Consider the following 24,361-nt stretch of genomic DNA (forward strand, 5'->3'; position numbering starts at 1 on the left):
ATTAAGGAGGGGGAGGGAGGATGGACATTCCTCTCATACTGAGGCCAGGCGGTGTGTGTGTGTGTGTGTGTGTGTGTGTGTGTGTGGGGGGGGGGTGCTTCCTGCTACTTCTCATGTACCGCTTCTTTCTTTACTCTCAACATGGAAAAAGACTCCTTGGCCTCGAACAAACTCTTTTTCCCGGTGAAAGAATAAAAAGCCCACGGTGACGTCCAAGATGGAGCGGCTGCAGCAGCGCGTTTCGTAACTTCAGGAGGGTCGGTGCGTGCCGAGGAGACACGACAGAGCAGCAGGAACCGAACAAAAGAATGTTTCATTGGAATCAGGGGCTCGGAAAGTAAACCAAGTTCTTCAGGTAAATCATTTACGTGTGTGTGCGCACATTAACCGGATGCTCCGCTTATCTTTGTCAAATTGTTTTAGTCCTGCTGTTGTCATTTTACGACACACAAAACTAAACGGCTGAGAAAAAAAGACTTTCAGCTCGTCGTTCGTAAAGCTTAGATTGGCTTCGGACTCAGTCATGTGTGCTTTGAATTAACTTCAATAATCAGTGCCAATTCACTGACAGCGTGACGTGTAGGTGGGTGTAGCCTTTACTGCATCCTGGCCTGATCAGCAGGATAAGTTAGCTCTGTATGACATTTGAATGTGAACGTGGGGTCCTTGGAGTGGGTCCAGTCTGAAGTGGATGACACAACAGTTGTTTTGCATTCACAGCGTTGTACTGTCAATGATCACATGCGCACAGTAATCTGCTTATGTGACATTTGTACCTCAGAGTGAGTAACAGTGCAGTGAACAAAAACTAAACTGTAAATCTAAACTTTAACTGACCAGATAAACAAGAAAACTCACTCTATGGCTTTTTGCATAGTAAAATTTTAATTGGGAAATCCATCCATCCATCCATTCATTCATTTTCCCAACTGTTTATCCAAATTGGGCACGCCTTGTCCCACGAGCCTGCCCCAACCCTTACAGGGGGTTCGGCATTTCCACATAGCATCATCGCTTTAGTTTCTCTGTTGACACACACAGACTAAATTCTGATAATTGCCATTTAATTTAAGACTAAACAAGATTGAGTTTAATGATGAAGATTAATTTGTATTTGTAAAATATTTGAAATTGTAGCTTTTAAATGAGCTTGAATTGCCATTAAACACAGAGACTAGAACAGGGGTGTCCAACTCCAGGCCTCGAGGGCCGGTGTCCTGCAGGTTTTAGATGTGTCCTTGATCCATCACAGCTGATTTAAATTGCTAAGTGACCCCCTGAACATGTCTTGAAGTTCTCCAGAGATAATGAACTAATCATTTGATTCAGGTGTGCTGACCCAGGGTGAGATCTAAAACCTGCAGGACACCGGCCCTCGAGGCCTACAGCTAGAGTTGGACACCCCTGGAATAGAAGGTGTAGCTGTACAGTCACTGGTCCTTTCTTTTGATTTGAAGATATTTGTTAACAGCACTCTTCAAAGAAAGACATTTGCTGCTCCAAAATTTGGAGTTCAGCTTGAGGTCAAAGGGGGAGTCCATCCTAATGTCTAATGTTAGGGTAAGAGTTCCTTTAACTGAAGGGGCCGGGCCCAGCTCCTGTAAAACAACCTCGCACCGTGATCCTCGCTCCACCAAACTTTACACTTGGCACAGTGCAGTCACACAAGCATTGTTCCCAAGTGTAACACTGAACTGGCAACTAGCAGAAGTAGTGAAGGTAGATGACTTTAATCCCTGGGGTTGGGAGGTCAGAGGTAGAGACTAGCAGCCGGGTGGTTTTGTGACGGAAGGATCGCAGCTCAGGAAAAGGGAGGATTTACAAAATGGTGTTTAGATCAAAAAGATGGGAGATGGAGCTGTTCAAGTTTTCACTGCGAGTGAGCAGGATGGACAGGACAGAGCTCGGGCTGAGATGGTTTGGACGAGAGCGGCAGCTTATGATTATTTTAGTAAACAAGTATTCCATTTCTTTTTCGAGTAATCGGATAAGACATAGTTTTGTTTTAATAATCAGCAGTAGTAAATAAAAAAAAATACAGGTCCTTTAAAATAAACTCCTTATTGGTTTTCATGCTAGAAATGTCAGTGTTCTTCATAGTTTAACTAAATAGAAACTAAAGGAAGTGAACCCGCAATTGTATTTACACACATAAAAGAAAGAATTCTGAGAATGAAATGTAGACATGAGGTCACAGGTCAAATGTTTGGATGCAATGTTGGATGTGATATTTGGAATTCCCATATAAATGTTACCAATCCAACCAGAGGCACTGGAATTTAAAGCATAGTTTTAAAGTTAAAAGACATTTTATGAAGGTTTGATCTTATTTGACCTTAAAGAAGAGGTCAGAGGTCACATTGTAATGTAACTCCTGTATCTTTACTGTAGAATTGAGTAAACCAAACAGTGGTGGATGGGAGAAGCTCAAAGGTTTGCTGATCAGTGGTTTGATGGAGCACCCAGCTTTTCCCTGTAAAGGTCTGAATGGTTATGACAGTAAGAAGCACTGCTAGAAAAATGTTTTCACTCCACCAGAGCTCGTTCTTGTGGTAATGGTTACGACTTTTTTCTCCTAATCGTTTGTGTGTAGACAAACTTCGTGTTAAACTGTGACGTTTATTTTCACTACTGCTGTTGTTTTATCAGCCGTAGCAGCCAGTTTGCTAACATGTCAACAGTTTGCTAATTGACCGGGATCATAGTCTGACTTACAGCTGGTAACCCTAACCCCCACATACAGTTTACCCCTGTTATCCTTTGTTATCCTAGTGCTAACCAGGCCTGACCCTGCTTAGCTTCCAAGATCAGAAAAGGCTGGCTCCAACTTTTAATGTGCTATAACTTGTTTTCACCAGCCACATATCCCAGTATGTACTGCACCCGTGTGTTGTACCTGATTCTTGAATATTGTATCTCACAGTTTAAATATCTGCGGTTGCTTTAGCATCATTCTGCTTGCTTCTTTCATTTTATGTGTCATGAACAATCTGCACTGATCTTGAGTAACATCTGCAACATAAACGACTGACACTTAGTCAACACTCTTCTCTTATACTGATATAGAAAGTGTGCCAGAATAAGGACATCTGCCTTCAGACAGTTCCACATAAACATCTTGGTGGTCTTCACTTAATATCAGATGTGTGAGTGGATGTTGATGCTCCACAGATCTTTAAAGAAGTGTTACATGTTATACGGTGCTGAGCTCAGGTGACAGAAGCATGAAATGTGGTTTCCACTAGAGCAGGGCGATATGACCAAAAATATTTATCACGATATAAATTTGAAAATTTCTGATAACGATATAACTGACGATATAATTGACACTAGACAAAATACTTTACAACTCCACAACTTTATTAGTGCAAAAAAAAAAAATCAATGTATTTTCACTTAAACAAGCAGCTGTTTTTTATGTGCATTAAAGTTATATAAAAAATTAACAGTGTAAATGCAAATTCCTCACTGACAGTTTAACCAAAAGGCATTTCCAGTGGAAACTGGCCGACATATCCTCAGCATAACCATGTATAATATCCACAAAACTTAAAAAGAGGTTATACACACACAACACGGTAATACTATGTTGAAGCACAGTACGTATCACTCCGCGAGGCTCCTGCCTACGGTAGCCGTAATGCTCCGACAATCCATCAAGCAGTGCGGCTTCGTAGCTTAGCAAAGTCGTACTAAAACATTTGACAGATTTTCGAGCGCCGTGTGTCACATAAAATCGTTTCAAGGTCAGTAAACACAACCAGAATTCATACATAAGGCGCACGGGATTATAAGGGGCACTGTCGATTTTCAGAAAAATCAAAGCATTGATTTTAAGAGTGCCGTATCTTCCAAAAAACACGGTAATAACGACGGCCTGCTAGCATGCGCTACCAAAAATAGTGCTTTGTTGTGTATCTGACGGACGAAAGCTAAACCAGTTCCACACCACTGAAGTTGCAGCATTTTTACAAACCAATTCTGATTCATCCGTTTCATTCAACGATCCACTTTCGCCCTTCTCATTCTGCGTCGCCGCCATGCTTTTTCCGCCATGTCCGTATGAAAACAAAGGCACTGCACATGTGCGTTTTACTCATATTCTATCGCGATATTTCATTTTCTTATCGTTGCCCAACATTATACCGGTATTACCGTGAATGGTATGATATGGCCCAGCCCTAGTTTCCACTTTTGTTTGCAAGAGCCGTCTCGAGGACAAGTCTACACATTGTTTTTGACTCTTATTTATTTTATTAGAATCATCATGGGTTTTTTTTTTTCCAAGTCCTGAATATTTTCATTCTTTATCTTAGACCAAAGTTGCCAAGTAAATACATGTGCAATAAAGTGCAGTGCATATATTTACCTAGGAAAGGCATCTGCAGTATGAAAGCACTCCCACTATTTTGCCTTTCTATAGTTATAAAGACAAAAGAAGGAAAAAATGTGATCCCACAGTCCATCCTGTTGTTCATAGAGTCACAATGTCATGGTCTGAAACACTTATCACAGAGACGGTTGACAGTAAATGTTGGTTAAGCAATTACACTAGTGCACAGGTATGAAGGTGTGGCTTGGAGCTGAATAGTTGCCAGGTCCACCTCTGAGCTCCACCTGTCAGAGTGTGGGAAGAAACGGGAAAAGAGGTGCGTTGCTTCAAACCTTCAAAACCCAGGTAAATATCGCTGTGAGTGGAACAGACATTTTTTCACTGGGGTTGCTTTATAAGGAAGGATTCTTTGAGCTACAGAGGTATCAGGTATGATATCATTTTAAAAATAAAGAAAAGGTCTAGACAGAAGCTGGATTCAGGTTTGAGCTGTAGAGATAAAATCGGCACTTTACTGCCATGCAGTAGAGACCAACAATAGGTGGGAAGAAAAATTTTGCATTTATTTTTTCTGGAGGCTTCACTCTAGCAGGGATCTCTGAAGCATTATATCTGAAACTATTAACATTTTTAGCCAGTACATGTATCAAATGTGCTAAACTGAATGCATACGCTGTACTCTGTAATATAATTTAACACCCTTTTCCAAAAACACGATGTAAACAGTCAGAAAACATCCATACAGGAGAATGGAGGCTTACTAAATAAACATGGATTCCTTATTTCCCAACATTATTTTAAACATAAGTGTATTTTTTTTTTTTTAACTTTTGATTTAAGTTCATGTTTCCACTTTTATTGCATAAACAAAGTACATAAGAACCAACAAAACAAGAGGTCATGGGTGATACAATAGCATCAGTTGGATTATGTCTTTGCTGTCATATATGTCAACAGGTGTTGTTAATGGTCAGTGTTGCCAGCAAGATAGGAACGCCATTTTTTTCCATCGCTTTTCTCCCAAATCTTTTTGTAAACGGATGGAGTCATTTGCTCTAATAAATGAAGGTGTTTAATTATGTTAATAAAATTTGTGGGGGGTGCTTCTGAAGCCAACATTTTGTAATGGCCTTCTTATTTGCTGCAAACATGACAGGGTGTCTGTAGATCAGGAGGTAGAGCAGGTCATTTACTGACTGGAAGGTTGGTGGTTTGATCCCTCGCATGCAAAATATCCTTGCGCAAGCTATTGACCCCAAGTTGCTCTCCAATGCGGCCATCCAAGTGGGAATGTTAGTGAGTACTTAATACAACATTCACTTTCTTCTATTATTTTAAGTACTTTGAGTACCCCAGAAGAGTAGATAAGAATCAGTCCATTTACCTTCAGAAAGTAGGCATCATATTTCCCCATATTTTCCGGGATATACCTGAGATCTGGAGACCCAAAGCTTGTATAAACCAAGATACCCAGGGTTTGTGAAATGATTGCAGCAACATCCTTCCAAAACGTCTGGATGGATCTGGTTTTTCCAACAAAAGTCCCTCCAGGTTTGAGAGTTGCTTCTTTTTCCCATCACTTAACATTGTTTGTACAGTCCTTTATTCATTATAACCATACTCTGGTACAGCTTACTTACTAGACCATTGCTGTTCCCGAAATTCTAAGCATCCATGAATATCTGGATAACATGAGGAACTTCAATCGGACAGAGACCCTTAATGTTTTGGGGGGTTTTTTTGGTCATTGAACAAGTAGATGTAATAGTGCAGTGAACCCACGGTCCATATCTTATGTCTTGTAGTGGTGACTTAAAGTCAGGGTCACAGGCATGCCACCTTAATAATTTTGGTGTTTGTAATCATTGACCACTTTCACCCACATTTGTAAGGAAAATTCCACCCACTGGCTTACTGTTTTAGGGATTTCTTCCTCTTTTTTTCTGTCGAGCCAAGTAATGACTGGACTATTAAATTCCTGATATTTTAGATAATGCCAGGTGATTAGTAGTTATTGGATCTACAGTGCTTCAGTGGACATGAAAATTTCCAGTGGATCACAGAGGTATATACAAGGTGTCCTCAAATTGGTGCCTTGAATCACCAATGGTTGCTGGCTGCTACAGTATTTAGTGATGAGACACGAGGTCTTGAATGATCAGATCCCATCTTATCTGAAAAACCTCGAAGTATTGTTTCACTCCAGTTGAGCACTTTGCTCTCAGACTGTGGGCTTACTAGTCGTTCCTAGGGCTTTTATGGGAACAGTACTGGAGGCTGAAGACTACAGTATGGGAGGCAGCCTTCAGCTTCAGGGCCTCTCCTCTGTGGAACCAGCTCCCAGTTTGAATTCAGGGTGACCGATACACACTCTACTTTAAGGGCTTAAAACATTCCTTTTTGGACCAAGCATTTAGTTATGTCTGGAACAGTGCAGTAAATCTAAGCTGCTGGGGTCGTCACATGATGCACAAAGTGTTTGTTCTTCACTCACTGTGTGTTTATACGCCACTCTGCATTTAATCCTTAGTTATTATTAATCTCCGGCTCTCTTCCACCGCGTGTCTTTGTCCTGTCTCCCCACCCCAAATACACGTGGTAGATGGCTGCCCCTCCCTCCCTGAGCCTGGTTCTGTTGGAGGTTTCTTCCTGTTAAAAGGGAGTTTTTCCTTCCCGCTATTGCCAAAGTGCTTGTTCATGAGGGGTCATATGATTGTTGGGGTTTTCTTTATTCGCCTTGCAAAATAAACATCTTGAGACAGCTGTTATTTGGGTAGTTTGTCTTGTAATCGGAAGGTTGCCGGTTCGAGCCCCGGATCGGACAGTCTCGGTCATTGTGTCCTTGGGCGAGACACTTCACCCGTTGGCTACTGGTGGCGGTTAGAGGGCCCGGTGGCGCCAGTGTCCGGCAGCCTCGCCTCTGTCAGTGCGCCCCAGTGCGGCTGTGGCTACAATGTAGTTTGCCATCACCAGTGTATGAATGTGTGTGTGATTGGGTGGATGACTGAATGTGTAAAGCGCTTTGGGGTCCTTAGGGACTAGTAAAGCGCTATACAAATACAGGCCATTTACCATTTATATCCCAAGACACTGCTGTCAAAGTTGTTTACAGAAACAAATCATCAAAAATCGTGTCCTGAATAAGATTTTATTCATTTTTCCACATAAAGTTTGATCATGGCGTTAGCAAAATTTTGTTACGTTTGTCATGTTCTATGGAAAGTGCTGCGGGAGCATGGGGTGTCTGGACCCTTGTTGTTGGTTCTTGTACAGCTGTTTCAAGAACTTGGTTCGCATTACCAGGAACAAGTCAGACTTGTTCCCAGTGCGTTGGACTCCGTCGGGGCTGCCCTTTGGCCCACATTCTCTTCATTATTTTAATAGACAGAATTTCTCAGTGTAGTCAAGTCATGGGCTTCCACTTGGGGACACCTCACACCCCAACCACAGCCTGTTCAGACTCCTGCCCTCCGGCAGACGGTACCGTAGCCTGAGGTACAACGCTATGCGGGGCTGTGGAAGCTTCTTGCAAACCGCCATAAGACTGTTGAACATTTTTATAGAACAGGGTCAGCTGAAATGGTTCAGACGTCTGACTAAGATACCTCCTGGACATCTCTTGGTGAGTTACACTGAGAGATGCTGTGTTTTTTTTTGTTTTCAGCTTTTTTCCCATTTTTGTGAATTTGACGTCTTCTTGTCAGATTTGGCAAATTCAACATTAAATTAATATTTTAAACTATACAAATTAAAGTTGTTATAGTTATTATTCCAGCTTGGTTCTGGATGGAGTATTGAGAGTTGGAGGTGGCCTCGCTGCTGCTGCGATGCCAGAACATATGAAGCATCCAATCATTATCCCAAAGGACGTGCATATGACCACACTGCAGGACACACACGAGAAGATTGGACACTGTGGAAGACTGTATATGCTCTCAGACCTGCAACAGAAATATTGGATTCCTTCTGCTAACCCGGCGCTGAGGAACTTTTTGTCAGGATGCATAATCTGGTGGAACGCTAAAGGCAAACCATTGGAACAAACTGGCCAAGAAGACAGACTTCCACCCGATTAACTCCCCGTTACTAATGTGGGAGTGGATTGCTTTGGACTGCTGATTTGAAGCAAGGCCGCAGCACTGTAAAAAGATATGGTGTGCTGCTTACCTGTCGTACAATGTGCACAATTTTAATGTGCACACAATAAACACTGATTCTTGTCTAAATGGCATCAGATACTTTGTGTGCAGAAGAGGTCAGGTGTCTGTCATGTGGTCAGAAAACTGCACCAGCCCAGGTGCTGCTGAACAGGAGCTATACAAAACTATCCAAGAGTAGAATCGGTCAGAGATCCCAGATTTTTGTCATGCAAAAGAAAATTCAGTGGGTGTTAAACTCCTGAGGTCTAAACTAAAAGAACAATCAAACAGTGATGAAGGTTTGCTGACACTGATGTGTGAAGTGGAGTCTGTACTAAATAACAGACCACTGACTCCAGTAACGGATGATCCAACAAACCCTAACCACTTGCTGCTGATGAGGAAATGGCCAGTTTGCCTCTTGAAACTTTAAAGAAAACATGTTTGCAATTGCATATTGAAGTATGCTGAAACTATACATGTCTGTGCTGCAGTGGAGTATGGGTGCGCATATTTTATGTAAGAATAAAAGCAGTTAAATTACTATGCATGCTTATTTCTGGTGCCTAAAACATATTTTCCCAAAACCTGAAAAGCTTTCAATGCCAGAGATGAGCAGTTTGTGGATTTGTCATCCAATATTTGTTCATTTTCCAGATCCTTTGTGTGTATTTAAACAGGAAATAGATTTGGCTGTCATTCAGTATGCGTACACCAATGTTTTCTTCTTGTGTTGTCAAATGTTTCAAACGAACTAAAATGCAGATTGCAACAGGAAAATCCATTGAAATGAAAATCACAAAAATAACACACATATGTAACAAGTCTACCTTGAATTTTGGTGTCTGCTGCACTGATTTTGAGTCCGCATAAAGTCACCATTTTGACCATGTTCCTTCTAACAGGAAAGCCCTCTGACAGAGCCAGGCTTGGGAGAAGCAGCCGTCTACAGGGCCACGTGGGAGGTGAGGGGAAAAGGAGGATGGCAAAGAGAAAGTAGAGAAAAACGGTTACGTGGAGCTCAGAGTACTCATTCCATTATGAGGAGCTGCCAACCACCTATAGCATTATAATTGAAGGAGGATTCAAGGTCACCTGATTCAGCTCTAACCAAATCTGAGATTTAGATTATTATTGCTTTCAGATTTCTTGAAAACAGACAGGTGGTAGTTCAGTGCAACCAGACGTCCTGTTCCCCATTCTACTTTTGATAGCTCTAGAAACCTTTGAGAGTTGATCTCATACTAATACACTAGACTAAGGTGTAATCTGGCACGAAACGAATGATCAACTGCAATTTGGATTTAATGAAGAGGGGAGATTAGAGTCTCTCCTCCAATAGAAAGCTGACATTGCCCTTCTGTGTCTCTGATCAAAGCAAGTTATTCAGCTAACAGCTGCAATTCTCTGTCGTGTTTAAACGCAGCCTAGTCTAAAGAGCTTTGAAAGAAAGTGACTGGATGTCTTTAAGTTTCCTGACAACATTTCATCTCTCATCCAAGAGGAACTACCTCTTGGATGAGAGAAATCCAGTCACTTCCATGTTCCTTAAACTAGTATAACCTGGATGACAGAACATACACTGATAAACATGCAGTCTAGTTCATTCAAGTATAAACATGTTTATGTGAAAAGTCACATGTGGGTGAAAAATGACTTTTACAAGTTAATTTATGTTACATTAGCAATTCACTGATAAGAGCAGGCTTTCAAATTAAATGCCAGAATCCACACTTGTGTGAATGAACCATGAAAAAACAGCCATTCGATATTAAGTAGATATGCCAAAGTGCAACCAGATGGTACGTGATATTGAAAGCTGCCTCTGTGTTGCTTTAATATTCATTAATGACATTGACTGTTAAATTCTAGAATAATAGAAAACGTAGCTGTAGTAGCTACTGAAAACACATCTTTATAAGAAGTACTTTTTGAGTTTTGTTCCCAAAAAATTCTCTGTAAAATGAATCAAAACGACAGCACCACAGTCTGAGGAAGCCGGAGGTTTCTTCCTGTTAAAAGGGAGTTTTTCCTTCCCACTGTTGCCAAAGTGCTTGCTCATAGGGGGTCATATGATTATTGGGTTTTCCTCTGTATGTATTATTGTAGGGTCTACCTTACAATATAAAGCACCTTGAGACAACTGTTGTTGTAATTTGGCGCTGTATAAATAACATTAAATTGGACTGAGCCACTGTTATAGCTTAGGAAGGCTGTCAGGCTCGGGAACTTTAATATGAACTAAGTTTAATACAAATGTTTCTAACTTTGACTTTGAACTCTTGTTTTTTTGTATATGTATTTTGCTGAAGTGCAGGCATCTCACCAACACTAACTCATTTCTCCTTTTGTCTCACATTTTATTTGCCAACAGATGTTTCGGAAAAAAGCATCTTCCTCCTTGAGAATGAGAAGGATAACAGAAAGCACTAGATGTAATGATTTTTTTTTCTCTACTCTATCGAAAAGGGATCACATTCAGTGTTGTCAGTAGAAACCATACTCAATTGAATGCAACAGAAAAACTCTGTACGTTTTGCTGCAAATACTTTGATATACTTTCCCTCAGTTTATTGGTGCTTTGTAGAACTTGTGCCTGAACGTGGTGACCGTGCACCAGGAAGCTCCCTGCCAACCACCATTAAATTAAAAGAAGAAAGTAGAAGAGACACTACCAGTTTCCATGTTTTACCAATTATAAATACTGTGAGAAATATTGAGATTAGATTGTTGTATTCAAACAAGAAAACCCCCAACTAGGAAAAGCCACTTTTCCCAGGTGGGAGGTAACGGCACTCGTCTAGACTTTACTTTCCACACCTGCTTCAGTTGTTCTCTCAACAACTAGTACTTCTCAAGGCTCTTGTGCTGCTCCTTGGTGGAGTTGTTATCTGTGATTGCCACTTCTATCACAGCAGTTTTCTGCTCCTTGCCAACCAGCACAGTGTCTGGCTTCTCAGCGCTGGTCTAAGCCTCTTCAGGTATTTGATGCATCATCATGGACATCACTGGAGTGTGGGATACCCAGGTACTTGTGCCTATCCTGCTACACTATATTGCCAAAAGTATTTGCTCGTCTGCCCTCACACATGAAATTGAGTGATGTCCCATTCTTAATTCATAGTGTTTAATATGACTTGAAGCTATAACAGCTTCAAGTCTTAGAAGCCTATTTCACAAGGTTTGAGAGTGTGTTCATTGGAATTTTGACTGTTCTTCCCAAAGGTCAGACACTGACACTGACCTGTTGGACGAAAACGTCTGGCTCGCACTCTCCACTCGAATTCATCCCAAACATGTTCTATTGGGTTGAGGTCAGGACTCTGTCCTGGCCAATCAGGTTCTTCCACATCAGTGTGTTTTTAGACTTTGTGCACTGTTGTGCAGTCCTGTTGGAACAGTAAGGTTTGTTGGGGGCGTGAAATTGCCCAAAATCTCTCGGTATGGTGAAGTATTAAGAGTTTGACTGCAGCTAAGAGGCTGAGCCCAAGTCCTGTTTAACTCTAACACACTTTTCTTGCGCTCATCTGAAAGTCATGTCTATAGTGACTGACTCTGAGAAAGTTGCACACTGTGCATTTAAGCATCTGCTGACCCTGCTCTGTGATTTTCATGAATCATGGAGTGCTGTTACCTTTTTGTACCTATGGATCATGGTTTTTTTCTGCTCATGTTTACTTCTTTACACTGATTATTAATGCTTTCCTGTGGAGAGCATATCTTGAGTGTGTTGGACTTCTTTTATCCACGAATTTCTAGAGAAAGGAGGAGACCCCTGGTGTCTTTCCTGAGATGGATAGCAGGCTTCCAGATGTTGAGTCAGTAAATATATCAAAATGAGTAGGTGCCTTGGTAACATATTGTACAGGACCACATGATTGTGAGTCATGCAGTGAACAGTGTTCCCATTAGGACTGATCTTTTCATGTTGGGACACTACTTGCAGATGAAACAGACTGCTCTGGTAACGGCTATCCTTCGTGGATGTCCTGCAGGATTTGCAAATCAATCTCAGAAACTGTTTTCAGAATCTTTACAATGACAAGGGAAGGTAGCAAATACCCGACTGTGCCATTTTCAGTTTTTACTCTTTTATATCACTTTATATCTGCAATTGTTACATTTTTAATGGCATATTTTAAACTTAAAAATAAATGAATAAAAAAAAAACGTATTGAAGTATGAAGTTACATTTTCATAGGAATCGTCCAAACTTTGGATCATATCACCTTTAGGCAAATTGAAGACTTTGGATGTGACCCAGGGTTTGAAAAGATAAAAAAATATCCACATAATGATTATTTTCCAAGTTATAATTAGTGTTTCTAGAATTGTGTTGTATTTGAACGGGTCTGTATACTGATACTTTTGTTTTTGTGTGAAGATTTGTCATATTTGCTCAATCCAGCATGAAATCTGAAAGCAAATCATTCACAGGCCTCGTTGTATATGTTCAACGTTTGCACCATGAAATTGTAATGCAAATAAGGTTGAGTAGAAAGCCCTCGTTGATTGGAGAATGACCTCTGTGTCTTAGTGAGACGGGCACGTGAACAGTAACAGTGTTACTCTTACAGTGTTTACAATTAAATGCCCGATGGCCACCGCCGTCTTCTTTCTGTGGTTTTAACTCCTTATGTTAGTTGAGCGTGTGATCGGGGGTTGAGGGTTTGGCGTTTTACTTTGGCTTGGGTGAATGGTTTCTAATGTTTTTCAGAAATTGTTCCTCCTCCACTTGTGTTCTGTTGTTTGCGTGGGGCAGTGGTGGTGATGGATGCTTCCTGTGCATCTGTCTGACCTGAATGTTATTTCTTTTCTCTCATATGAACTTTACTTTCTCTTTCTTTGACTGTCGATCTCTTGACCCACTGAACTCATTCCTGTCTGTACTCACTGTGGCACTTTCCCTTCTCCTCTCAGGGAATATCGACCGTGGGCGAAGCTTATCCTTCCACGAGGTTTGTGGCCAGCGCGAGGTGGAGATGAGGGCCGCAGCCGAGGAGTCCTCCAACAGCAGCAGTAGTGTAGGTGGTGGCGGCAGCACAGTCCTGCAGCGTCTCTTACAGGAACAAATGAACCGGAATTATGTGCTCCAGCAACAACAAGGTGGAGGAGGAAGTGGTGGAACAGGAGGGGGAGGTGGAGGAGGATACTCGGTGCAGGGACAGGTTGGGCCATCTGATGATCATTCCATGAGCCCCCACATTGCCCGGCAGGAGCCACAGGGACAGGAGTTACAGACAGACAGCGGCCTGGAGAAGCTGGGCTCCTCCAGAACCGGAGGAGGAGGTGGGAGTAGTGGAGGCGGAGGGGGAGGAGGTAGTAGCGGAGGAGGGAGCAGTCAAGGACAGTGTCCCAACTCTGAAGACCTCCCTACATATGAAGAGGCCAAAGTGCAGTCGCAATATTTTCGGGGCCACGCCCCCCCTCCTCAACCTCAACAGCAGAATAACCAGGCCCAGCAGCCTCCTCTACAAGCGTCTGTGGGCACCGCCTTCTATGTCACAGGGGTGAGCAGCGCCAAGGTGCGTACTGAGGGGCGCCCCACGGTGCAGCGAGTTAGCGGCATGGGGAAGGTCCACCAGGACGATGGGCTGAAAGACCTGAAGCAAGGACACGTTCGGTCGCTTAGTGAGCGACTTATGCAGCTCTCATTGGCCACCAGTGGCGTGAAAGCTCATGCTCCTGTCACTAGCGCCCCACTTTCTCCCCAGCTGCCCCCTCCAGGGCCAGCTGGTGACTTATACAAGACGCAGCATCGTGGCCCACCTCCTGACTACCCGTTCAAAGGTATGGGTTCTCCTACCAAGCAGCAGGAGTCAGGAGGCCATTTTTACCAGGAGCAAAGAGGAAGGGAACACTCCAGGGAAGTGCCTCATGTCCGATACCAACCCCCACCAGAGTACGGCTCATTCAGGTAAGGAGCATGCACTTACGCACTCATAGGAAAATACGAATGAGCTAAAGCTTTCAGCACACTTGTGTTCAGTAGGCTGGAAAACAGACTTCTACAGTAGTTACTATTCCAATAAAGGTTTAGTATTGGTTAAAGTACTGGTTGTTGAGCCATACCCGGATCTCAAAAAGTCACAAGTGGTCTTTTCCTTGTTCATCAAAAACCTTGGTGTTCTCCAGCTCTGCTGTGACTCTGTGCTGTTTACAGCTCAAACACAAGTTTAACCTTTCGGCAAACATTTTTTTTTAGAGGAAAAATAAAAGTGCACCAAAATATCCTAATACTACACAACCCAACTGTGTAGTATGGTGGAGGGAGTTTTTACAGAAGCATGCGAGGGCAGCAGTGCACGAGGACAGTGGCCTAGCACTCCCATGTCAGTCAGCACCAGAATGATTGGAAAAAGATCCGTTTTAGGTTTGGGAATGGCAGCTTCGAAGCGTGGAGCTGCGGTGTGTGTGAGCTGAACAGGTGTTGATCAAGATGTCCCAGAAATATTGATGAGCTGAGACTGATTTACTTTTCTCAGCTTACACTGAGTTATTACTTAGTGTGTTCAACAAATAAATTAGAAGTACAGCTGTGTGTGTTTGTGTGTGTGCGTTCATACACTTGGTCTCTACCTCAAGGTATCCGAGTCCTTCCTTCCTTTAGAATAGAATAGAATAGCCTTTATTGTCATTGTACAGGGTACAACGAAATTGGAGTGCCACTCCCTTGGTGCAAAATGCAATAATAAATATAAATGTAAAATATAAAAGGTACAATAAAACAAACGTAAGTACTCAACAAAAGTAAGTATGATATTTACAGGATAGCAGCATTAATATAATGACAGTATTGCAGTATGAATAGCAGCATAATATAGTGACAGTGACAATATGGTATAGTTAAGCAGGTTCAATTGTTTTTGTGCTTATTTACAACGGTGATGGCTCTGGGAAAGAAGCTATCCCTGAATCTGTTTGTCCTGGTTTTATGTGACCTGTACCGTCGGCCTGACGGTAATAGTTCAAACAGTTCTTTAGCACAACACTTGGCTCTACTCAGCTGTTAAATGGATCAGAAACCTCTAGTTTGGGATTATTCAGCACTCCTGTGCTAACCATGCAGCTGTGCTTTCAATTCCACAGCTAAATTAAAGTCAAATAAACAATTATCCGTCGGTAAAAAACAAGATTTTAGTTTTCATTAAGGTAAAAATTCTCCAAGCAGAAGGTAGAAAAACAAAAACCAACCCTAATTTCTTGGATGCAAAGATGGATCCTGTTGGGCCTGTTTAGCACTTACCTCAGAGCAAACTGGATTTAAACAGTCATGAATACAACCAGACTTTAATTGTCAGGGCAGGACGTGCTACGACATGACCTGCTGTGGTCTGATGCCATTCCTTTGAAGACAAAAGATATTTTCTGAACAAACTCAGCTGAAGCTGGTGTGTTCCCATGTTACTCAGAAACAAGTCACACATCACCCAAGCAGACAAACCAATGAATCAGAGAGGACATGTGGTAAAAAGCCTTAGTCTGTATGTAAATACATGTAGTGTGCATGCTGGGGGAAATCATTATTTGACCTCCTGCTGAAATTTGAAGTTTGCTCACTTACAAAGAAGAAACAGTCTCAACCAGAAATCTCAATGCAGTGAATTTGTCCTGTACCCTTAAATAGCAACATGTTTCTACCTCTGTGTGTGACTTCTGCAAACATGGCAGGTCCCAGTGTGTGTGTGTGTGTGTGTGTGTGTGTGTGTGTGTGTGTGTGTGTGTGTGGCAGGTCCCACATGGCAGCAGGTCCCACTGTGTGTGTGTGTGTGTGTGTGTGTGTGTGTGTGTGGGTTAAATGTGAGCTTTTGTGTGGTCAGCAAGACTAGAAAGGCGCTGCTCTGTTTACTGTTAAAATGTGATTGGAGCAAATCATTTGGGCTCAAATGAAAATAAAAAATGACAATAAAATAGCTGTGGATACATGCTGTGTTTATTTCAGCGAACTCTATGCTAATAAAAGTTCAACAGTGTGCAAAAACAACTGACTTACAGATTTGTCACCATGCTTTCTTCAGGTCCAGTAAGGAAGGCTTAGTTCACACCCAGCGACCCCTTCAACAGCACAGTCCCACCTCCTCTGTCACCTCAGTGGGCTCTTTATCGCGCACCCAGTCCTCAAACCTTAGCAGCATTCTTAGTGCCTCCCACTCCTCTCATCCTTCCTTCCCTCATCAGCAACCCCAGAACCAGGGAGAGCCCTTACTCACGGCGAGCCCTCGTAGTCCACATAGTACCGGCTCCCTCCAATTAGCAGAGTCTTTTACCTCAGGGTCGCTTCACCCAGCACCACAGAGGAGTCATGGTTTTTGTCCAGATCCCTATGGCTCCACACCAAGGATGCACCATCATCATCATCATCATCAGCAGCCTCCCCATCTGTATCATCATCATCAGCAGCAGCATCAGCAGCAGCAGCAGCCGCCATTCCAAGGACCTTCCCAACCGCAGCTGTCGGTCCATTCTGGACCTTATCCCCTGTCACAGTCCTACACTCACCTGCAGGGGGAGCCCTTTGCAATGATGGCCCGTGCCCAGCAGATGGTAGATACGCTGACAGACGAAAACAGGATGTTGAGGCAGGAAATGGAGTCCTGTCGCGAGAAAGTCACTAAATTGCACAAGGTAAGAAGTTTAGCAGTCATCTGTTTGTGAGTTAGATACACAAGCACATGTGCAGACAGTGTTGCCCACTAAGTTTCAGATGTTAGTGTTCAACATGACCTTTGACCTGTTTGAAACCAGAGTACTCCTTCAAACCTGATGCTGACACGTTCAGCCTAACAGCAAGACAAGTGTAGCAATGTGTGAAGAAGAAGAAGATGTTTTTAGTTACACTCTGTTTTTCTTCAAGCATTCCTGAACGGTTTGGTTGAAATGTGTTTCAAAGTGCTAACAGACAACAGAATAGTGGTGCTGTTGTTAAGGCCAGTTTTGACCAGTAATTGGTATACATGGAGAAATGGAAAATCAGTTTCACTCTTTCTGTGTCTGTGAACAGCTGGAAATGGAGATCCAGCTGGTCTCAGAGGCCTATGAAAACCTGGCAAAGTCTTCCTCCAAGAGGGAGGCCCTGGAGAAAACTATGAGGAACAAGTTGGAGCTGGAGGTGCGCCGGCTGCATGACTTCAACAGAGACCTCAGAGGTGAGAAACCGTGATGAACATGACCAACATTCCTTAAATGACTTCAAATGTAATGGTGACCTGTAACAACTGTACCTCGTCTCAGCTCCCAGCGTTTACAGAAATACGGGATCGGGTGGATGGACTTGGATCTGTCCCCAAAAGGACAGATCCAAGTCCTGGCTCAGCCGCTTCCAAGCGTTTTGGCCCCACACTGTGAGACTGTGACTTAAATGTGTAACTGTATATTACTTATTTATTTATTTCATTTTTATGAGGTGAAATGTCTTGAAGAAACTTAAAGTCCAACAAGCTCTGTAGACTGTCTGGAATATTTTTTTAAAAAGAAGGAATCCCCATCCCGGCTCAGCCGCTTCCAAGCATTTTGGTGTCAATGACTGCAGATTTTTCCCTCGATTAAAAAACCCCCAAACAAAACCCTTCACAGCATCTAGCTTTGCCCGTTCTTGGGGAGGTAGGTCTGACATTTTAACTTTACTTTCTTCATGAAAGCAACACTTTCATAAGTATAAATAAAGAGAGTTAGCACGTGTTCCAGTTATTATAAACTAGAAGAAATCTAATTAAAGATCTGAAAGTGTCTTCCCATTCTGAAAAAAAAACCCCTTGGGAAAGGAAAAGAACAGCTCATGAGTCCTGGAGGCCGTAAGCATACATAGCAGCCAGTGGAATCAGGTCACTGCAGCTGATGGATGTAACAGGGGGAATTCTGGAGTGTGTGGGGATACAGCCACTGTTTTTAACTTTATTTTTTCCATTTTCCTCAAACATTTACAATAAATTGAGGGAATAAAGGAAAACGTAGCGGGATGTGGAAGGACAAATGACAAAACCAAAGCCCCACCCAACTTGTGTGGTGCTACGTAAACAACAAAGAATGTCTACATTTGGGCGAGCCTCAGAAAGATTCCACTTCTTCTGTTGTGGGAATTTCCTCCATGTCTCGCCTTTGCTCCAGTTTCAAAGGATCACTTTGAAGCCAGTTTGGTGTAACAACTTTCATCACTTTAAACAGGTAAATGTCCTCACCATGAATGACTTCTGGAGATAAGAAATCTGGGAGTATTTTGTAACATTTCCCAGAAAGATTGAACCTTCTCACATTTCCAAAAACTGTGAGTCAAATTCTCTCCATTGTCCAAGTGGAGGTGTGTTGGAACAGGCAGAAGGAATGCCAATCATCCGGTGATAGTTCAGTCTTCCATTCTGATTCCCATTTTTGTTTTATATACAATGAGCATTTCTATTAACTCACTGCCCTCCTGAGGGAGATGCTTCTGATCTCAGTGTTATAAAACATATCCTAAGTAAGTCAGAACTATCCAGCTCAAACTCCTGCCTGAGCTTCTCAGAGGACTTAAACACATGAGTGTACAGTTCATGTACATACTGCTGTGGTTCCCTAGTCCTTCTGTACTATCCAGTCCACCAGTTCTGGAGAATGTGAGGACCAAATCAGTATTTTACAATCTACCTTGATTTTGTGTTTGACTACCAGATCCCACCAGACCTTTAATGTTGCCGTGACAACAGGATTTGGATCCCTCAGATATGTGTACATTTAGTCCGTTTGGCAAATTGAGTGCAGGCATAGACTGAGGGTGCCAGTTTGGTTCAATCCTTTTGCATCGCATCATTAATCCTGCTGTCTTTGGTCTCATACAGTGTGTTTAGTCCTCTTGTTAGACGGGCTCCCAAATCCCATTTAAGTTTGTACTTCTGTCTGATGAATTCAATCGTTCCTGCACAATATTTGAGTCTTAGAAATATTTAATTTACATCCAGATTTTTCTCTAAACTCTTCTAAGATGGTCCAGAGCTTGAAGAATGTGTCAACTGGGTTTTGAAGGTATAGTACGATATTGTCTGCGTTCTTTGTTCTTCCTGTGCTATCAGCTCATTGCTTTGTCTCATATATTGGGCCAGAGGCTCAGGGTGTAAACAGACCTGACCTGTTCCCGTGGAGAGCTCAGAGCTAGCTGTCACATTTATTTTCATTCCAGCCACTGGCTCATGACACAACGCTGGTATACGTCTAATCAAAGTCTAGTTGAAACCCTCAGCATCCAGGCTCACTAAGGCTGTGGGAACGCCACGTTTGTTGGCTTCACTTATGAAGAGAGGTACAATAGAGGAATAGAGGCACAATGATAACGCCATACCAGCGTCATTGAAATTAGGGCTGCACAATTAATCGTTAGAAAATCGCGATCTCAATTCATACTTATGTGCGATCTCATTTCCAAATGACAACGATTTAAAAAAAAAAAAAGAAAAAAAAAAAAAGACAACGACGACGATTGTGCCGCATTTTGATCCGGGACATAATCTGCATGAAAAGAAGCGCTCACTCTTCCTGCTCAACAAATGACAAGGGCGGAGCCTTATACCACGTGATACAGAAGCCAGCTGGCAGGGAAACAACAACGGAGAGGACGTGAGAGATGATGAAGCTATAAAGGCCAAGAAAGTGACAGGAGAAAATCCGTCCCGGTCAACCACATCAATAACGGGAACCTTATACAGCGCTTCCCCATAGCCGTCGAACTCCCGCAGGCACAAAGAAATTACGGAGGCTATCACTTATCACCTGGCTAAAGACATGGCTCCCATCAACACTGTGCAAAACGAGGGATTTAGGAAAATGATCAACACCCTAGACAAACGCTACACAGTGCCGTCCCGCAACTATTTTTCAAACGTTGCACTACCTGCTCTATACACGCAGTGTCGAGCAACGGTGGAGACGGAATTACAAGCAGTACAACATTTTGCGGCAACGACAAAATGTGAGACATTTATTGTTTTTATGTTCAGTCTCAACTGTTACGAAGTTGATGTGCAGTTAATAAGTGCAATAAATAGTTATACTGGAAAAGAGAGAATCGTGAGAGAATCGTGATCTCAATTCTAAGCAAAAAAATCGTGATTCTCATTTTATGCAAAATCGTGCAGCCCTAATTGAAATGCATTGTGCTGTATGTGTGTATGCCCAGGCACCAAGATTTTGTGTTATGTGCTGTTGTTTTTAAGAGCGCATGGAAACCGCTAATAAGCAGCTCGCTGCTAAGGAGTGTGACGGCTCGGAGGACAACCGCAAAACCATCTCCCAGCTCCTGACACAGAGTAAGTGCCACACACAGACCCAGCATCAAACCAACAACCTTCCTTAGGAATAATGATGTGTTGTTATTATTATTATTTTCTAATATAACACCTGTCAGCAGAATGCAGGTTATTAGAGGATGAAGCCCATCACTGTTGCCTGTTGGTGTCCACATGGAAACTAAGCAGACACAATGGTTTTGTCAACTCTTTTATGTCGGGACGACTTTCTAGTTGAGCTGGCCAGACTGTGTCTGACACACAGCTGTTTTATGTAGGTGAGCCTGTCAGATTATTTTCTGTGATCAGCCTGTATCAGTATGTTTCTTTCATCAAACAGTTCAAACGAAGGGCCGTAACCTGCGGACCCTGGCTGGTGGCCAAACCATCCGTATGTCCCTGATGTGAAAGCAGTGTTTTACACTTCATCGGTGCCACAAACACACTCAGCTTTCACTCATTCAACATTATTTTTAGCAGTCCATGGAGCTCACACAGCAATGCTGCAGGTCACCAGATTTTAATGGTGGCTACCTTCAATCATCTCATAAAGGACTCGGCATTAAATAAAAGAAATTTAGTCTACTCCAGCTGAGATGACTAACAGGCAGCACAAGAATTACAGCAAACAATGCTGAAAGTCTCAGAACTCTTACAGCATTCCTGGCGTTCCCTGTTTGGATATTAGAAAGTAGAGCAAGGTGATTATTCAGGGGCAGAAACTCGACCTGCTAAGTTTTTATTTTTTTTTTTTATTTTTGGGGTTTCTGGGGCCCGTTCTTCGTACCTCGCTTACTACATCCAAGATCAAATGACACATCCAAGATCAAATCATCGCGCTAACTTTGAGCTCGCTAATCCGGTTCTCCGAACACACCTGTTGTTGACGACTAGTATAGCTGGATGAAGTAATCTGAGATCACTGGGTGGCTTAAAAGGGGCTACGCATCGATAGTAGAAACATTGATCGGCAACCCTGTGATTGGTCGGCGAAGATGTCGAAGGAGCGCGCTCAGTATTTTTCGGCAGCAGAGCAAGAACTCTTGATTGAGGGATATCAGGAGTTTCAGAGTTTAATTAAAACGCAAGGGAACACTGCAAAGGCTGCAAAAGCAAGGAGAGAGGGCTGGCAGAAAGTTGCTGACAAATTAAACTCGTAAGTGATCCATGATATTACATTATATCATGTGATATTATATTATACCACATTATATTATATTACATCATATCCTCTTTCACATTAGAGCCACAACAGGACCCACTAGAACATGGGAACAAGTAAAAGTGAAATATAAGAATATTCCACAGAATGGTAATATTTATCACTTATATTGCTTTTAGTCTCTTGAAAAGAGACCCTGAAATAATCTGTTTGTTTGTTTATAACAGCAACCAAGAAAAGGGCAGAGCAAATAAAGACAGGTGGTGGTCCTGCACCCCTCGTCACACACCCCTTTTGTACTGTGACATTTATTGACATTGTGGGTTTTTGTGTGTAGTTTTACATAACACTCCATCACTTTTACCTGTTCCCATGCAAGGGGTGACTGAAGCATGCACAGTAAGTCGGGATATATATATATATATATATATATATATATATATATATATATATATATATATATATATAGAGAGAGAGAGAGAGAGAAAGTAAATAATACCCTCACGGGAGAATCGATATCTCTATGAGCACACCGTCAGCGCTGAGCTAAAGGATCCTGTCTATCCCGCAATATACGCTAAATTCTGTAAACTCTCCTTATCAATCTTGCACCTTCCTTGCTCGCATACAAACGGACAGGACATGGCTGCGACAGACTTCCCAAATCCACCTTCGCTTTTATAGTCGTGGTCTCTCATCTTGATTACAATAAGTAATTTTTATTACTACTCTAAAATATGAATTACATCTGACATGATCTACTACATGTAATAGAATGATTAATAGTACATTTCCCTTTTTTTCGGAAATGACCTGTATGTATCTGTATGAAATCAATAAAAGAATCAAATACTGCATTATCTTTAGTTACATTGATAATATTTATTTATGGACAAACAGTGGCGAAATATCGCTCTTGCTTTCATATAACTGCAGCGGACATACCTGAGTGGCCGCGATCTAATCCTGTTTACATAAAGTAAACCTGCTCCCGAGCAGGTTTACGCCACGGATCTGTTGCTATGACAGCAAGTCCCAGATGAGCTTCGGAGAACCGAACGATCCAAGATCACGCGAAATCGTCAACAATCAAATCCGGCTAACTTACTTAGCGAGGTACGAAGAACGGGCCCCTGGACTCACAATTAACTTCAAAATAATTAAGAACATTATACAAACTGTGACATTCAACCTGGCACATCAGAGACAGCCTCACAAATTCTGTGAACCTTCCTCATTTTATTTATTGTCTAACTAACTGTCAGGAAGCCCATTGATTCTTACATCAAGCAGTTTATGTGTAAACTGATTATCTTGAGATTTGAGAAGTGTTATTATTCTTGTTTGGGACGTTATGTGGACTTCATCTAAAGCTTGTTTGTCTGAGACCTGTCTCTTGTTCTTTTTGCTGTCGTAGGTTTCACGCTGACAGGGTTTATATCAAAGTGTGTCCAGCCTTTCTTTCTCAATCTGCAAAATGCACTGACATCACTCCTTTGTGTGAAGTTGAGAAATGTGTATTGTTCCTGTTTTGTTGTGAAACCGTCCCTTTAATGCTGTACTGAATCAGCCCCTTATCTGTGGGAGGGGCTTTCTACTGTTGTGTCTGCCTCAGTTGGGGAGTATCCGAACACAGAGACAACGACGGATGTGCAAACAAGTAGTGACTCCTGTTCCACTTTACTTGGGGTTTGTTGGGTTTCTCTGTGAACGAGCCAGCAAACACTGTCAGCTGACAGATGTGCATGTGGAGCCTCACGCTCACTGACTACGTTTCTAGTGGACGCTTGAACATGTTCGTTAGATTCACATGTTGAGTTTTCTCAGTGCTTGACAGTGTGCGTCCTTGAAATTCGTGTGAACATCATAGCAACAACACCAACGATCACTGATAAGGAAGCATGAAGGAAACTTCAGTGCTGTCGCCTCACTTGGTGAAGCTGTGACACCAAGTTCACCTGATCAGAGGACAGTGCACACACTAACCAGTCGTATCATGTCAGGAATTTATCTTAAGCTGGATATTTTTCTTGTGCAGCCTGTCATAACAAACAAAGTGATAATTACAACGAGTTATCATTTTATATACGATTATATAAATATAAAATGTATATAAGATGTTGGGCTGATCCATGTTTGACACAATTGTGTTTAGTGTGACATCAAATGTTAACTGTCAGTCATTTATGTGTCATTAAGTGTGTATATGAGGTCTGCTGTAGTGATGTCTGTGGTGAGGAAAGTGTTCAGTGTTTCATGTCCTTCTGTGTGTGCTCAGACAAAGAAACGCTGCGTGAGAAGGAGAAGCTGGAGATGGAGCTGAACGCACTGCGCTCGACCACAGAGGACCAGAGAAGGCACATCGAGATCCGAGACCAGGCGCTGAACAATGCCCAGGCCAAAGTCGTCAAGTTGGAGGAGGAGGTATGACGTTTTTGACTACGCTGCTGTCACTGATTTAGACGCATTACATTTA

At 42.3% G+C, this 24,361-nt stretch overlaps 1 protein-coding gene across 6 annotated transcripts in view; it reads left to right on the forward strand.

Annotated features, from left to right (window-relative positions):
- The window catches only part of amot (angiomotin), a 44,291-nt gene continuing 19,930 nt past the window's right edge, over positions 1-24,361 (forward strand). The window contains exons 1-8 of one of the 6 annotated variants that reach the window (XM_039618222.1): positions 1-355; positions 9,378-9,437; positions 10,847-10,907; positions 13,393-14,389; positions 16,491-17,097; positions 17,474-17,618; positions 20,652-20,744; positions 24,164-24,309. In XM_039618222.1, coding sequence (XP_039474156.1) covers positions 10,847-10,907; positions 13,393-14,389; positions 16,491-17,097; positions 17,474-17,618; positions 20,652-20,744; positions 24,164-24,309 — 2,049 coding nt within the window. In that variant the 5' untranslated portion in view covers positions 1-355; positions 9,378-9,437. Of the gene's footprint in view, positions 356-4,645; positions 4,679-4,702; positions 4,763-9,377; positions 9,438-10,846; positions 10,908-13,392; positions 14,390-16,490; positions 17,098-17,473; positions 17,619-20,651; positions 20,745-24,163; positions 24,310-24,361 lie in introns of those variants that run through there. The other 5 variants (XM_039618223.1, XM_039618224.1, XM_039618227.1 and 2 more) reach the window with 5 other exon arrangements.

This window comes from Oreochromis aureus, linkage group 10 (assembly GCF_013358895.1).
Source record: "Oreochromis aureus strain Israel breed Guangdong linkage group 10, ZZ_aureus, whole genome shotgun sequence".
Lineage (NCBI taxonomy): Eukaryota > Metazoa > Chordata > Actinopteri > Cichliformes > Cichlidae > Oreochromis > Oreochromis aureus.